Source organism: Diadema setosum, chromosome 2, assembly GCF_964275005.1.
Source record: "Diadema setosum chromosome 2, eeDiaSeto1, whole genome shotgun sequence".
Taxonomy (NCBI): Eukaryota; Metazoa; Echinodermata; class Echinoidea; order Diadematoida; family Diadematidae; genus Diadema; species Diadema setosum.
Window position 1 is genome coordinate 32,273,581 of NC_092686.1, and position 17,774 is coordinate 32,291,354.

Below are 17,774 nucleotides of genomic sequence, written 5' to 3' on the forward strand. Positions count from 1 at the left end.
AGGAAGGGGAAATAGGGAAGGAGCAGGTGGGCTCAGTGGTTACCGCACCCTGAGACATGGAAGGTTTGTGGTTCAATTCACGAAGAGGGAATGGGGTTTAAACCAATGGCAAGAGGTGTTTTTAGTGTCTGTGTGTGAGAGCTTGCATATGAATCTCTTCAGAAATGCAGGAGGAATCATTGTTGCTTTTTACAGTATTTGAGAATTTTTGTACATGTATGTATTTGATGAATAGAACTGTGGAACCTACAGAATCACCATCTCGTACTTCTTTAAACTCCTTCTGTGTACACACTGTCTATCACAATGTTTTTACTTTTGCAAATTTTTTGCATCGATCGATATTGACAAAATTAACAACATGGTAAAGCATTGCTTCCAATAACATATATATGCCTTGCATTTATCATCATAAAAGGTGGGAAATCCTGTTTCTCTTAAAAGGAGATCTTACTTCAATTTCTCATTCCCTCAGTGTCTGTCTTGATTGCAAGTTGAACAACTTGCCAAATTGTCTCATAAGTCCCAATTTGCAAATTTGTGCACTCACGAAATATTTGGCGGAAACAATGTGTGTATCAGGATGGAATATAATCGACCTATAATCTAGATCAAAAATATGAATCTTTTCTCTTTTTCGCTCCTGATAATGTGTGCTGCTAGTGTGAGATTGGAATTTTTTTGATCTGGGCACTCATGACTGCTCATGTGCATCTGAGTGAAACAGATGCGGCAGATAATTTGTCTGTTCGTACGTACGAATTGTCCGCCTTTGTGGGAATTCTCCTCCATCTTACCTAGCCTTTTTCCAAAGTCCCTCACGCTGTTGTCAGCCCTGATGGTCGTGAGCGAAGAGCTAGAGAGCCGAAGCTGTGTGCGTCCACTGTCAGCGCAAGGGCACATTGATATCTGCCATTGTAATTATCATCTATGACTGGGATAAAGCCTTAAAGGTCATATATCCCTTTTGCAAATGTCACAGAATTTTGCATAGTTGAAGAATAATGTCTCCCAACACTGTTTATGAAATCTCAGGGAAATACACTTTTTTTTAAGGAAATGAAAAAGTTATCCCCATGTCACTCTAGAATATGCTCCCCTTTTGTACGAAGAATAATGGTTGGAATTTTTTTCGGGGTCCAAATGAATTCACTGGAAATCCATAGTATTGTGTCCCCCTCCATAATAGAGAAGTTTCCAGTTTGATCATTCTCAGGAAAGGTTTGAATTACCTTACCTGTGCAATATACCAACGTATGGAAGGAAACTGATTTTCAGGGTTGCTGAAGGGACACACAGATTTTAAATACCAGTGCACCACTCCTACTGAATAATTCAGTTAGTCACCTTGACCAAGATGATTACGTGATTGGTTCATTGGCTGTCAGTGATTCTTGGCACATTGTTTCCTTGAAAGTTTATTTGTGTCCTTACAGTTCTATTTTGGTGATAAATTTAAGGTTAGTGGTTTGAAAACAGAAAAGTATTAGTAGTATATGACACCAGATGAAGATGTTGGACAGAAATACAATCAGATTATTTCTTTCGATTAATTCTAAATATATTTCCCTGCCCTAGTCCTCTACACATATGTCTTTTGCGCTATTCTCATACAAATTGTACTCCCACTACAACTATATATATATATATATATATATTTTTTTTTTTTCTTTTTTTTTTTTGGGGGGGGGGTGGAGGGGAGGGCAATTTCCATCTCCAGTAGCTGGCTTTGCCAGTGACCCCGAAATGTGTGCCAGCCAAGACATTAACCATGGACCAAGCAGTGCATATCATTTATAACAGAGCACCAGAAATAGCAGACTGCTGTGTACTTGTGAAAAGAAGAGCACTGAGCCAAGGCAATTGAATGCCTGTTGTGTGTGATGAGAATCTTTACAGTGCGGTCACACTTTTTATTACTTCATATCTCTCTCTCTCAGTCTTCATTTTCTCTATCTGTTACTTCCAAAGGCGCTGTACATGCCAAATATTTTACAAGGTTTTATTTTCACGAATTTTGTGAGTCAGGTGCTATTCATAAATTTAAAAACACACAATAATATTGTCTATCTATTCATTTATCTATCTATCTATCTATCTATCTATCTATCTATCTATCTGTCTATCTATCTCAAGACTGCGGTGATTGAAACCCTGTGAGAGATAGGAATATAACAAGTTTGCGCCCATTGGGCATCGTCAAGATATTCATATCAATAACATCAATCTTTGAGATTAGTTAATAGCCATCCTTGGAGGCAAATCTTCAATCTGATCATCAACATTTCCATCACAGGCTCATTCATGTTGTTATTATGTCCATATTTTTGTTCATGGCAAAATTGTAAAATTTTCATCATATTTCAATCTAATTGCTGTCTCTCCATACTCCTTTAAAAGCTGTTTGAGTGGAAAACTGTATTTTGATCACTCTTTGTATTTATTCATATTCCTTTAAAAACTTTTTGAGCAGAAAACTATATCTTGATTGCTCTTTTTTATATATCTGTCTGTCTGTCTGTCTGTCTATCTACAGTATCTATCTGTCTATATATATCTGTATGTGGAGAGGTATTTTCTCTGCTATGCTCTGAACATCCTTGCTATGCCCATAAAACACTCTGAGGGCAATATTTTTTTAAACACGCCCTCTTATTTATCACTGAAGTGACTGGAGACAAACATGATTTATATTGCCCTCCAGTCTCAGTCAGAGTGTTGATGCTTCTATTCTATGGAATTAAAATGATGGTATTCATCCATATTAAAGACACTTATTGTAGTTACTTTGAGAACACCCACAATGTATGTCACAAAAAGTGGAAATTCCGTTCAAGATAAAGTAACAGAGGCTTTATGTTTACATAGAGATTATCAAAATGTAAGTGCATCAGATTGCACCAGATTGAATGTGACAAAGATATCTAAGAACTGCATATAACATGTAGATGTGTTTAAAGTAATGTTTTTTGTAGTCTTTTAATTTTTTGTTTTAAAGGGAAATTATATCATGTTATTTCAATCACAAACGAACAGATCATATCATGATTCATCCTCTTGTAGCTCGACCTACACTGTGTACTGTGCATTCTCCAAATCAGCAGCACTTTCTTCGTGTAGAAGATTAAATTTCTGTTTCACTCTCAAAATTGGCAACTTCTTTTTTTGCCGGGGGGGGGGGGGGGGGGGGGTGATAAATTGCTTTCTGATTTCATGTTGGTTTTATGAGTCAAACTACCTCAATGTTATCATTGTCCAGCATGAGATATGCAAGAGTTGCCAAGTTGATGATGAAGGAATGATAATTTCAGCGGTGTAATTTCCCCCCCCCCCCCAGTTCTTGATGGGTTAAGTGAAATGGATGCTCGAAGGAGTAATGGGAGGGGCAAACTAAAGGGCGATAATTTAAGGGTCTACAGGCTCAGCAGTCATGCTCAGGGCTTCCAAGGCACTGACCCCCTACATGATGGGAATTTTTATATCATATATATATCTCGCATGGCCACAAGCTGTGAGTACGAAATGTCCTGTATGATTTACCTGCACTTCTATGAGAGGTGGCATGGGGAGTTGATGTTCTCTCTCTCTCTCTTGGCGATGTTATTTCAAGACGTGCGGATGACTCAGCGGAGGCATCTCTGTATGAACATTGACGAGCTGGTGTCTCGAATGTTATTTACATAGTTTATTATTGTCATCAAAAGTCAATGTTTGGTTTGAGGGGGAGCTGTGATTTCTCACAGGGGTTGGACGTGCCCGGTCCAATCAGCGACGTGCATGCACATCCATCCTGCTGGAAAATCGTTCGAAGCTGCTTTAAAATAGCGCCTAGATCGGAGTTTATGAACAGCATTGTCATTACAATGGATGGCAAAAGCTTTCTGTTGGTTGTGTAATTTCTTGACAAGGAATAGTGTTTTGATATTGATATTAATAGTTTGATGGATATGATTAATGCCATGAATGATTATGGCTTGAAAATTGACATTTTAGAAAATGTTATTTTAGGAAAACATGAAACAAGTTCAAGATTTATGATATCTGCTCTGTCCATGCTTGTACTGTATATATACATGTAAGTCTATTGCAAAGCACATTATCTGGTACACATTTTTTTTTTCAGGTGTATTGAAACATCTATCAGCTACTACTTAATAAGTAAGATTGCAAATCTTCTGAAATATTAGATACTAATAGACATGTTAGACACATTCTTGGAACCAAAACTTTATTCGAGCTGATAGGGATACATTTAGCAAGCCAGTTGGGGTATGTGTAAAAGCAACTGTAGAATTGAAACAATAGAATGAATTGTTTTGTTTTGTTTTGTTTTGTTTTTTCATTTCCATGGCAACAGGAGAACAGAGAGGACGGATCAAGGACGAGATCCAATGGCATGATCGGGCAAAATGATGACAGTCATTCGAGATTAAAAATCAAGGTGGGAATGATCCCTCTGTGCTTGTTCTCTCTTGCTCTTGACAGATCTACTCTAATTGGATGGAGATTAATCCACACAGACATTAATCCACACAGACATTAATCCATACACACATTAATCCATGCAGACATGAATCCATGCAATTAAAGTTGATCTAAGTCGGGAGCAATGTCCGCAGCTCGGTCGTTGAAACCGTTCGAGCTGAACTGCTCTCGTTGATTTTTATCTATGTCATGAAAAATTCAAATTTAAGACAGATATTCAAAATAGTTATGATTGGACATAGCCTGAAGTTATCAACAACATCTCCCCCCCCCAAAAAAAAAAAAAAAAATAAAAAATAAAAAAATAAAAAAATGAAGCAAAAATACACTGAATTTGGCTCTCTGCCTTTCACAATTTGAAGTGATTATGTGATGATGACTTGGATGAGCAGAGGGGAATTTGTCAGCTAACCAGCCAATTTGGTTGATATACAGTATATGTAAAGGTTGTCATCAAATTAATTGCATCAGTATCCTTTTTGGTACTGAATTATAATTGCATGAGTATTCTTTTGACTTTACATGCCCCAATTGGCATTAAAACCCAGTTTAATTTGTAAAGATGACGAGTTGCATCGAATATGTAGATGTGGCAATATATGATGAGAATTCTTCCCAATTTGACTGAGAATTAGGGGCAAGTCAGTTTAATTCTTTTGTAGTTACTGTATGTGAACAGCGTGATGTTGCATTCATATAAAGATGTGTCATTTGTAATTATGATGTCACAATGACCATTGAGCCAATGTGATGCTATATTTGGTGCTCGAGTTGCTCCTTTACTCCGAAAGGAACCCAGTTTTATCCATGACTCATCTAGATACTGCTCCAAACGAGGACTACTACCTGTACTTTCTGAATGTGAACCCTACTTTCATCAAGTGATTAACATCGCCCTAAATCATGTCTTGTTGATTTTGTCGAAGAATCGTCGCAGCATTCTTTTTTTTTTTTGCCCCCTTCTGTTTGCTCTTTGGAGCAGCTGGATCAGTACAAAGGAGAGCTGAGTCTGAAGGTGGCGGAGCTGCAGGCCCTGCAGACCAAGCTTGAGGCGCTGCGACACCGGGAGAGGGACCAACAGGCTCACATCGACCTCCTCAAGGAATCGCTGGCGGCCAAGGAGCAGCACTCCAGTATCCTGCAGGCAGATGTATGTAGGAAAAGACTAACCCTCCCTTCCCTTCCTCCTCCTCCCCCACCCCCCCCCCCAAAAAAGGAAAGTAAGCTTGTCTTTGGGAACTCCTGTCATATGATATGGTGTGGGCTGGTACCCCATGCTCACTGTCCCCCAAGATCTATGGCCTTCTTTGACAATGTGTTGAATTCTCATTGTATGAGAGGATTTATATGAGCATATGATCTAAGTGGCACTATCTTATCCTTTTTGTCCATCATAAAGTGTTGTTATATGTAGTCAAGGTTTAGCAGCATTGCTACAGGTGAATGTGGCTTTCATTTTGTCAAAAAAAAAAAAACCCAACAACAAGAAGACACAGACACCCAAAAGAAAAGTAAAGACATATGCAAAATATTCTGGATGTCAAGATAATCAGGTAAGAATGACATTACAGAATTGTAATGTGATGGTAATTGTAATGGTAATCCACTGTAATGTAGGAAGCCCAATTTGAATCCTCTCCATATCCACATGGATTTTATTTTCTCAAAGATTTCTGTGGCATTGTATCAATTACAAGCTTTGCATACCGAGCTCATTCCCCTTCAATTTCAAGTATACTAGCTGAAAACAACCCGACACTTAATTTACAAGGCTTGGAATAAGTCCACACAGTTAGTAGGGGTTACCTGTGCTGGCTTGCACCTCTCTCTCTCCACTGCCTTTTACGCTGGCTGACGGCGTAATGTTAGTCAGCCATACCTACAAGGTCACCTACCAAGAAGCGACTGAGCCAAGAGATGAATTAAACATAGGGCTTCACTCATATCAGAGTCATGACTGGAGGTTCCTTCCTGGTGGTGGGCTCGTAGGAGTGTTTACTGAGGTTGCATCAAGACTACACAGCCTTCTCCTCCTCCTCCTCCTCCTCCTCTTCTCCTTTTCCTTTCCGTTCTTCCTCTACTCTTCATCATTACACCATCTCATTCTTCTTCCTCTTCCTCCTTTTTCTGTTGTTGTTTTTCCTTTTTTTCTTCTACAGTTCCCCCTCTCCAACTTATCATTCTTCCTCTTTCTCCTTTTCCTCCTCCTCCTCTTCCTTTCCCCCTTTCTTTCTGCGACAGTTTCTCCTCTTTCCACCTTCTCATTCCTCTTCACCCTTTTCTGCTTCATCTCCCTGTTCTCACTGTTTTTCATGCTTTTTTTTCCTTCTTCTTTCCCTTTTCCCCCATTCATAGTCTTTCAGTATCATCATTGCCAATACTATCATTGCAAGGAACTTTCGCAAATTTTGTTAGGAGCCAAGATTTGCAAAAGTAAAATGCACACAAAAGTGTTTTGTCTACTTAATGCGTTGAATGCTAGTGACAATTTGCAAAAGTTTCATGCTGCGAAAAAGACAGTTGGCTCCAATTCGCTTCATGTGGCAAATGTTACAGGTTTTACAGTAATTGCAAATGATAGTTAAAGAGGTAGGCAATGAAGAAGATTATTGTGATTGTCATTTTTGTCATCATTATTGTTTACTCTGTCATAAAAGTAGCCAAGTCAGAGACCAATAATATCGCAGGACACAGTAGATATTGGTGAAAGGAAAAGACAGTGAGGTGATATAAGAACTCTCACTCAGGTACATAAAGCAAAACAAAGAAGACTTGCATATCACTCAATCTCCCAGAGATGTAAGGTGATGACTATGGCAAGTGTTATGATCTAATCCACAAAGATCAAAGCAAAATCACCATCACACATACCTAATTAGGTTTAGGTTGCATGATTTTACAAATAATTTGCATGATTCCATCAGTGTACTTTAAATCTAAAGTGTGCAAAGATATAGTGTCTTGTCAACGATCTCCAAAGTAGCCAAAAGAGATTCCATTATTGCAAGAGCTTTTTTCCATCAATGAGATTTATCATGAAACCGAACGCGTAAGAGCGGTCTTGCTGACCCCTGCCAACCCCCTCCCTCTCCCCCATCTCTCCCTCTCTCTGGGCAGGTGGAAGCCCTGAGATGCCGTCTGGAGGAGAAGGAGCACCTCCTCAGCAGGCAGGAGGTCGCCATGACGTCCATGAGCTCAGACCAGAGCAAGCAGTCCTCGGAGGTCCTCGAACTCCGCGATGTCATCGAGCAGAAGGAGAGGCGGATCGCCCTGCTGCAGAGGAAGGTTGGTATTCTCGACGCTCTCGATGTTTAAAACTCCGAAAGTTAACCCTGTATCACTTTTTCTGTTGCTACAGAGTTGTCAACTAGTGGGAAATGATTAGATATACTGTATGTCTTTATAAGACAAAAGGCTCTTTTGTTGTGGTTGCAAGAGTTGGAATCCTAAGAAGATATGAATGTTTTTTTGTTGTGAATAATCATATATGATATTTAAATATGTGTTCATTCTGAATATATCCATGAAAAATGCAGACATTTGACTGAAGTATGAGGAGTCAATCCCCTGTAATTTGTGGCAAAGTGTAGGAATGACTGGTCCATTTATTCCTGAAGTGCACTTTAATATGGTGTCCAACGTGAACAGCTTGTCTGATCCAGTTGTTCGTCCATCCGTTTGTCTTTTGAAGTACTTGCCTTTCTGTCTCTCCAGCAAAGACCGAAAGTCATTTTACATGGATTGAGTCATTTGTATGAATTCATTTATATCAGTATGCAAGTCGATGAAAGCGCAAAGATGAGTTGATGCTTGGCCAAATATTTAACAAGTTAAGATGTGACAGTGATGATGTTCCTGGAGAAAGAATTCTAACGTTTGTGCTTTTTAGTTCTCAGTATGATATTTTGTGGCTTCTCAACTTGTGCCAGCCAGAAGGTCGGACAGGCAGTTGATGTTGAGCTATCACCTCGATGGCCGTACAAGGTCCTATGACAGACTCGGACATGTTTTTGAAGATTGTTCAAAATCCGGCAGGTTGGGTATGATAGAGGTTGATGGATGACCTGATAAGGTGGTGAGAAATACCAACAGCAATCTAGTGTGTTTCAAGTATTCTCTCTTTTTTTTTTTTCATTTTTCATTTTTTTTTTTTTTTTTTTGATGCCATCGCCTTTGCTGGCTCAGTGGTGATGCGATAGTCCAAGCACCATTGTTCAAAAGCATTAATCCAGCTAATGATAACGGTGAACATTAACGGCTGAATGCTCTGTTGATCAAGTGCAGGCGAGTTCTGCAAATGAAGTCCATACCTTTGATAATTTCCTCCTTTGTCACAGTACATGGACACTGTCATGACTCCCATTTCTTGTAATTTTTCTCTTCGAGGGAGAAAAAGTGCCATATTGCAGAGAGATTTTGACCTTTTTTAAATACTTTTTCTCCCCCCCCCCATTTTGTTGGTTTTCCTCTGAACTGATTGCCAAATTTGCACAGTTTTGCATAATTTGCAAAGAAAATGCACGGAGTGTGCTGCAGAAAGTTTTCACTTCAAGCATAAGTGTCTGTCCTGTTTATGCTCATTTGTTTGTCAGTTAAACTTATGTTTAAACCACTACAGATTAGTCAATAGCAGGGTAAGAGCTTGAAGAATATTGAGTATTCTGATCATCATTCCAAATTCAGGTTTTGTTTGTTTGTAAGCACTGGCTAGTTTATGGAGTTTTACACACACACACACACACACACACACAAAGCAATGCAAATGCAGACTTGGTAAAGCGATGTAACAATGTCTCCAAAACCTTAGGCTGATTCTCTCCCTGATTCCACGCCAATGGGCAATCCAATGTTATGGTGCAGGAAAACTTCCAATACCCCAGACTCGTTGTCGTACTGCAGCGTGACGGAAGGATGTGTGGCATGTCCGATACATTACAAAAACATTTATTCCGTCCTTCCTCGATATTCAAGTCGTGTTGCATTTCCTGCACTTGCTTGATCGGCTTTGTAGGCACACTTCCATCTAATTTGATGGGATTAGATGGGATATGTCCCATCTGAATTATTTTACTTTTTTTGATGTTAGCCAGCTAACGAGGGGATTCCAAGGGGAAAGGGTTTGAAGTTTCCAGTGAAGCCTCCAGAGTTCCAACCTTGAGGGATATCTAAAATTGCAGGAAATGTTGGCACTTATTGAAAAGCAAGCAAACAAAACAATAAACAAGCAGTTCTGATGAAACCACTGTAGGATGGTGATTTCTACAATTTTGACTCAGTTTTCAGATTTCAGCTTGAAACCTTGATATATCTTGGCTGTTATCCTATGTCTTTGAATTTTGATTCAGTTTTCAGATTCCAGCTTGAAACTTTGATATATCTTAGCTCTTATCCTATAATATACATGTATGCCTTTGAATTTTGACTCAGGTTTCAGATTTCAGCTTGAAACCTTGATATATCTTAGCTCTTATCGTATGTCTTTGATTATTGCATAAAAAGAAAAAGAAAAATCCTCAAATGATTCAATATATAAAAAAAATCATCAGATAGCTTTAAAAAAGAAAAGAAAAAAAGATATATGTTAATGTGTAATTTGTCAAGAACAATCAGCACAAAGTTTCATTTTCTTTGGGGGAGGTGGGGGGTAGAGATGAACACTTTTTGTTAGTTTTTATTGAGCGTACCCGCAATGGCAGGGTTGAGGATTTGTGGTGCTGGGTGATGGCGTGCCTGAGTGCAAGAATCACGTGCACGGCGAATGGAGGAATGAATCTTTCATGAGGGCAGTCTTGTTACAACCACCACCAGCCGCCAGAGGAAAGGGAAAAGGGGGGAAAAACACAGCAATAAAGATGCACAAGAAACTGTACGAACTGGTGCTCCACCCAGAATATGTAATAAGGAGAGGTCTTTTACTTGTGTGTGTGTGTGTGTGTGTGTGTTTGTTTGTGTGTGTGTATATGTGTTTGTACAGATGTGTGTGCCAGCTTTATGATGTGTGATGCATTCTAATGGACTCAGCTGTCCTTGCTGAGTTTTTTTATTCTGTACTTTTGTCCTTCAGTAATTATATATTAATGCCGCCATGAAATGTTCGCAGTAGGACCAGCACAGCAGAAGAACCTCCAGTGTATAGCCTTTATGAAAGCTGCTGCATTGTTGATTCTGCACTGCTTGAGTGATGAATGCTCTCTAAATTTCATGTGTCAATAGGAACAGCTTTTCAAACATTGCTGCTTTTAGATTCCTGCAACTTTTCATAACACATCAATCTGCAGACTTGACCCGCTCTGTTCTCGGACAGTCCCCCAAACTAATATCCTGTTTGAGTGTCTGAAGCATGTCATGCACATGTAACGGTTCCTTAAAAAAAAAAGAAAAAGAAAAAAAAAAAGAAAGAGATGATAGAATTGTACCAAACTGCCATGTTACAAGGTCTCTGGATTCTCTTTTGTCTTCTTTATGCAGTAAAAGATAACCAAGTCAATTCCATTAATCTTCTTTCCATAAAAAAAATAAGAATCATATTCTAGCATGGTGAGAAATCCATGAAAGGTTTGTTGTTTATCTTTAAATGAATGGCATGCTCCTTGATTACCATAGATGAAGTGTTGCCATGGCAAACAGGAGAAATAGAAATAAAATTTACAACAGAGGCATGGTGGATACCCTGTGCGTAGTGATGGTAGTGGTCTCTCCGTTCCTCCTAGTGTGTCTGTCTATGTATGGCTTCCAGATGTTACAAAATCTCACCAGGTTTGACTGCTGTTTGCTAGTAGTCAAGGGATTCTCCTAGGAATGAACATGTCGGTCTTCGACTGAGAAATCTGCGCTATGTAAAACTTCATTTCACCACCAAAATCTTATAGCTAGATTAGGAAAACGTCATATTTCAAGGATGTATGCATTTGAAGAAAAGAAAAATGAACAGATCTCGCCCATACAGTGTTGTTCCACTGGGTATTTCCACACAAAAGTATCTAGATTTTATATTCTTCTGTAAGCTTGTGTAGCTATTTTTGAAAGCATTTTTCACTCTATCTTAAATCATTCCTAGCTAAATTTAGCAATTATCTTTCAATAGTTCAAGTGAAACATATATTCAAAACCCACGCTTACACAGTCATGTGGCTGTAATTATGAGCAAGGATCTACTTAGGGCCCCTTCAAACGCAGCTGAGTTTGTTACTCAGATGGTAAGTTTGCCAATTAACTACGAAAGCTGTGTCCCTAACCAGATACAGGCATTTACAGAGCTCTTATGTTTATTCTTCGCAGGAGCTACCTGGCAGTTATGTAACAACATTGTTTGCACCCCTCATTATAACCCTCCTGTTTGTACATAATTGGATCGGAGATTCTCAATTAACTTGAATCAGATACAAGCTTGCCCCTCCATGTATATGTAGACTGGTATAAATTGTACAGTGTGGTTCCGATTGAATTAGTCAAGTGAATTCATTTTGGTTGTTTAATGAAAGGTGGGGTAGGAATGAATGTAATTGTGAGGGGATGTGCAGAGACATTGCGAATATGTTCATTTGTGCAGTTTGAGAACTTATTTCTAATTAACATTACTGACTGGCTGGAGATAATGAGATGAATCCTCGTTGCTGTCAAAGAGAATGGCAGCATGAGGGATTAAAATGTATGAATACTCCATTAATTGAATTATTTATCATGAATACATTGTAGCGACATGCATCAATGACTTAATACTTACTTTTATTAAAGATGTGGAAACATTGTATGCCCCCCCCCCAAAAAAAAATGAAAGAAATTGGTATATTAAGATTGATATGCTCAACAAATTTATCAATAACTATCACATTTGTTGTTTCACTCTTTGTGTGATGACCTTCTCAAACTATCTCCCCCAGCTCACCTACCACCAAAAAATTAGTAATAACAAAAACAAAGACAAAAATTGCCCCATTTCATTTCAAAATGTACAGTTTTATCACCCCTTCTTTGTTAGCTGTGTAAAACCACTTAAAACTAAAACTCAAAAAGTAGCAAAGAAGAAAAAGGAGAAGAAAAAGAAAAACAAGAAGAAGAAGGAAGACAGATAGAAACAAAAATCAGCCACCCAATCTTTCAAAAAGACAGAAGTATCAGGAGATCAAGTAGTCAGACCGATGATGAAATACGATGACATGACTTTTGGTTCTCTTTGTTGGGAGAGACAGTGCAGCCTTTTGTATCGCCTGGTGTTGAACACCGGTGGTAAGCTTACACCAGTGCGCACCACTGGGACATTCTCACACATGGGTCTGGTGGTGGCATTGTGCCTACCTGCTCTCTAGTTACAAAGCTGTTTTTTCCTCATTCTTTTTTTTCAAATTTCTGAACAGAAATATACCTGTTGTGCCACAGAAATGTAGCTCATTATGCAGTTTGAAATCAACATTACGATAAGATGATAAGTTACTCTATCAGCCCAAAATTGTAACACTTTTTTTTATTCATTTATTTCTTAATTTTATATATTTGTATATATATATATATATATATATATATATATATATATTTTTTTTTTTTTTTTTTTTTTTTTTTTTTTTGCCACACTAACTGGAGGAAGCCATGTGGCACTGAGAAGAAAAATTGTACAGGAAATTTAGGAAGATCATATTGAGGAAAATCATTTCTTTCTCAATGTCAACTCAGGAGTTGGTGTGCTGTTGCATGGTACATTCTGATCGCAAATACCATCAACATGTTTCTTTCCTCTTTCTTATTTTCTTTTGAAATGGGAAAATAGGATACGAAAAACATATTTTTTTTTTTTTTTTTGGTTAATGTGTGAAGGGCTTCTTTATTAGAGGGCTACTTCTTTAGAGGGTCACTGCTTTAAATGGGTCCGACTCCATCAGGCTTCTACTGTATGAGTCTACTACATAAGAATTCATCCTTTTGTACAAAGGGCAAGTATAGTTAAAGGGACCATTACTGTGAATGGCTACTATTTTGAGTGAATGTATTGAAGGACCAAAGGTGTTAGGCTGTGTTCTTTGTGAATTACCACGGAGTCCTCTTGGATATGTGCATCATAGTATGGTCAGATATAAAGAAAATAGAAGTTGTTGTTTTGGTTTTAATGGCGTGTATCACTTACAAGCCATTATGCAATAGTCTCTTGCAAGGCCATGAACGCTAAGGACAACTTTTCTGTCTAGAATCTTAAACATCTTTATATCTAAATTCAAAGCAATCTTTATTTTTGGCACAGTTTATCCACTTTTGTATTTGTATTTTGCCAAACAACCCACAAATTTGAAGATGATAAAGCTGATCAACTACTATATCTGTTTATATGTTTGTTTATCATCAGCTGTTGTTGTTTTTTTTAAATACCATAGGCACCCTGATGGCACCACCCCTTTAAAGCCAGTGCTAAACTGAATAGTGCAGCTGGTAGCCAGCATTGATACGCAGTGTGGTTTCTATTCATGAAGTTCCCTGAATGGAAAGTTCGGAGGACAGGAGTTTGTTTTGTGCCATCCCCGAATTTAGTTCAGTGTCGGCACAGTTCAAACTCTCAGAGGGTTTATGCTTGATCTTTTTTTTTTTTTTTAAATCTAGAGAAAAAAAAAATCTTGGACAAGTGAACTTCTAAATTGGAAGTAGTGAGCCATTCATCTAGAGTTTCCCATGTTTTGGGCCGCAATAATTATGACTGCTTTGTCATTTCTTCTGATCAGGTAGAGACCACAAAATATGACAAATGAGCAGGAGATAGAGAGAGAAAGAGAGAGGGAGACATTAAAAGAGAGGGGAGAGAGGGGAAGAGATGAGAATGAAAGTTAGATAGAGAGAGAATGGAGGAAGATAATTCCTCATTTTGATGCAAAGGCAGTCTCTGAAACACAATTTGATCATTAACAGATAAAAACTTATTGTAATCCTAATATGTGTCTAATTGATAACACCCGCCACTCTCATTGATGGGCGGCGTGGTGATCAGCAGCTGCTGGCCAGTGAACCAGATATTTCCGCCCAGATGTCGCTTGTCGAGTGGAATGGTATTCACTGATGACCTGAAATGCAGCAGCACAAATGCCGGACTAAGATGTTGCTGGCGGGGGCTTCAGTTTTGAGTAACACTTAGTACGGCATGCATTCTCAGACTTGGTGTTAGATTGGTTTTGAGAATATCATTATAGCCAGAACGTGTGATGATTGATGCCTTTCGCAGAGAATCTCACCAGTCAGCTGCTCACAGGTTCTAATTTGTGCGTTCATTCGTCTAGTAAGTATCTACGACTTCCTTACTTTTCATTGGTTGATGCAATGTTGGAAAGTTATTAGAAGATGACATATTGCACTTTGATTTTTTTTTCTTGCTGAACATTGACTTTTGAAGAATATCTGTTTTTCTATACCATGTACACCACCAAGCATGCTGATATGACCAGTACAGTGGACCTCCAAAGCACCAAACTCGGTGTTCTTCAGATTAAGGTGATAACTTCTTTACAATGTCATCTGGCTTTTCATCCTCAACCTGACATGGCCACTTTCACTATATCTCAGTCCGTGCGCCATGCCATGCCATGCCATCCACACCCCACCCCCCTTGGGGAAAGAGAAATGTGCAAAGTGTGACCTGTTACCATGGCAACCTCAGATCCATATAAGACTCACCAAAGACCAAATCCTGACTTGATGTAAGCAGTCTCTTTCTGTCATTCTGTTACAGCCAAAAGCAATATTCACTGTCATGAGCAATATCCATGGAATTTTGGAGACAGTGATGCTAAGAGGGTTTAAGGGCTCCTTGCTAAAAAAAAAAAAAAAAAGTTCCAGCCTTACAACATGTAGATCCAAATCCATCTTGAGATTTTAGGTCTAGACACCAGGGCTCATGAAAAGTGACTATGTGTGATGCTATGCTTATATCTATTGCAGTCTTATCAAGAGATAAGTTCATCAGAGAAGAATTGTTCTCACCCATATTGATCCCCCAGCATAATTTTCACCAAAAAGAAAAAGAAAAAATGTCTTAGAGATTTTGGGCCAAATTTGTGTTAGAATGATTGAATGCACAATTTCCAACTCGTCATTCATTCTTGATTCTATGTGACTGGTATTTCATTTCATTGCTTTAGTTCTAGATCCGAAATTAAACCACTCCTGAAATTTTCTTTAAAGTCCCTATTTTGCCAATGATTACGCTCACAAAATTCATGCTGCATACAGAATATGAAGTACTCAAATGTGATTATCTGTGAACTCTGCAGTTTTATTGTAGCGCTTCAGGGAAGGCTTTTGGGAGAGATCATTTCAGGAGCAATGGTGGAACTAAAAAACAACAAACTCTTTCTTCTTTAGGCTTTGATGTGAGCAAGTAATGATTGGGTCTATGTGGTACCAGGTCACACTGCAATGGTCAAGCGAGCACAGGACAGCAGACTTGGACAGAACCAGTGGAAAGATTTCCATCCCTGATGAGATTCTGTAGCATTCAAAAGAAAATGTTCAGCTGTAGAAGGCATTTGTGTTATTGGGTCACATAGTCCCCACATGGCATGGAGTTGAATGCTGTCATGCATTTTGGCAGTCAAAGTATACTAAATGATACCTTTTAAACCAGTTTTGAACCATTTAGAGATATTGAGTGGTGGATTACCATTTGAAAATATCAGGCTTCCCACCATTGCAATAATGTTTCTATTGTGAAATTTGCTGATTTCGGCTTATTAAAGAAAGCAATACAAATGCATGGCTAGATTTACCATATTTGTCAGGGATTGAATGAACATCTGCTGGTTTGTCCATGTATGTTTGTCTTAAAATGTCTCAAACTATGTGCATTATTTGCCCAATGTTCCTTACCGCGTGTCAGTATGTTTGTCAGTGTGTGGTAGTATGTTTTGGGGTGAGTAACGGTGTGGTGTATCCTTACAATCTTCATCAAAATGTCAGTAATCTCAAAGGCAGTCGAGAGTGTCCCGTGGTGAATATCACCCACCGGAACTTGCCATGTAGTAATGGTTTCTGTATGGGACCACAAAACTTTTGATTGACCTGGGAAATAGATTCAGCACATCCTCTTTTGGTAAATGAGACTTTGTCAAAGTTGATGTTCCATCAACACAGCACAGGGATTCCACTGATCCAGCAGTCATTAATGAAAAGACACTCTTCAGCACTGGTAGTAAATGAAGTTGTATTTTTATTTATTTATTTTAGAGCTACTCGTGTAGTTTGATGTAATCCAATCAGTTGGGGCACATTAATGCTGGTAGCAAAATCTATATAAACTTCTGTTCATGTTATATAGGAGCCTGAAACTTGGTCCATCACTTTTGATGTTCAAATTCAGTGAGAAATGAGCCTGACAGTACCATGATATAATATATTGAAGTAATTATGCTATTTTTTATAATCACATAAAACAGATAATGGGAATGAAAGACTAATGACCTCCAGTTAGTTGTATACATGCACACATGATGTGTTGGATCTTGTCAAACAGGTGTTCATGCTTACCTGTGCATGAAGCAAGCAACATAATTGATTCTTAGTGATTTCTTATCCTGTTCATCACCAATGTCAGAATATGGACCCTGTAAATCTGACACATGATTATCAAGGCAATGCACTCTCACGGCTTTGAGATTACTTTCATTTTTGATCTTCTGAGATGAAATGTTGGTTGTTACTACTCGCTATCAACACAATGTCACTTTTCATAGTGTACCCTTCAACTCCTCCCCCCCCCCCTCCAAGTTTCTCAGTTCTTAGTCATTTCATATGACATACCTTATTCTCTTACTTGGGTGTCCAACATTTTCTGCTGTAAATGTTTTAATACCGTTTCCCCGCTAGGAGAGCTAGCAGCTTCTAGTGGCACACTGGACTAATTAATGTCTTATGTGCAGACACAGTGCTATCTTTTTGCAGTGCAGGCATTCTCTCTATGATAAAACTTGAACAGACTTTCAAAATAGTTCCTCCAAGATATTTCAAGACATTGTTGCTAATAATGACTGATTTTCTTTTCCTTTTGCAAATGCTCACTTTCAGTGAGCACAATGTGCACATTTCTTAGTTGCCGACAAAGAGACAGAAAATGCTATCTCTCTTTTTTTCTTCTTCTCCTTTATCCCTCAAAAAAAAAAAAAAAAAAATGGTGATTGCCGCTCCTTGAATGCACACTTTATGCCTACTTGCAGTGTATAGTAGCCGCAGTAACCATGGCTGCAACATGGGAAGTAGCTATGGTAACGTAGTGAGTAGAACTTTTGATGCTTGCTGAGTTGTCTGTTAGGGAGGGTCCAGGTGAT

General features: G+C 38.5%; 1 protein-coding gene across 3 annotated transcripts in view; it reads left to right on the plus strand.

Moving 5' to 3' along the window:
- Positions 1-17,774, plus strand: part of LOC140246271 (ELKS/Rab6-interacting/CAST family member 1-like) — a 125,692-nt gene that overhangs the window by 38,339 nt on the left and 69,579 nt on the right. For all 3 annotated transcript variants that reach the window (XM_072325734.1, XM_072325733.1, XM_072325735.1), the window contains exons 3-5: positions 4,358-4,441; positions 5,468-5,635; positions 7,603-7,770. In XM_072325734.1, coding sequence (XP_072181835.1) covers positions 4,358-4,441; positions 5,468-5,635; positions 7,603-7,770 — 420 coding nt within the window. The remainder of the gene's footprint in view (positions 1-4,357; positions 4,442-5,467; positions 5,636-7,602; positions 7,771-17,774) is intronic.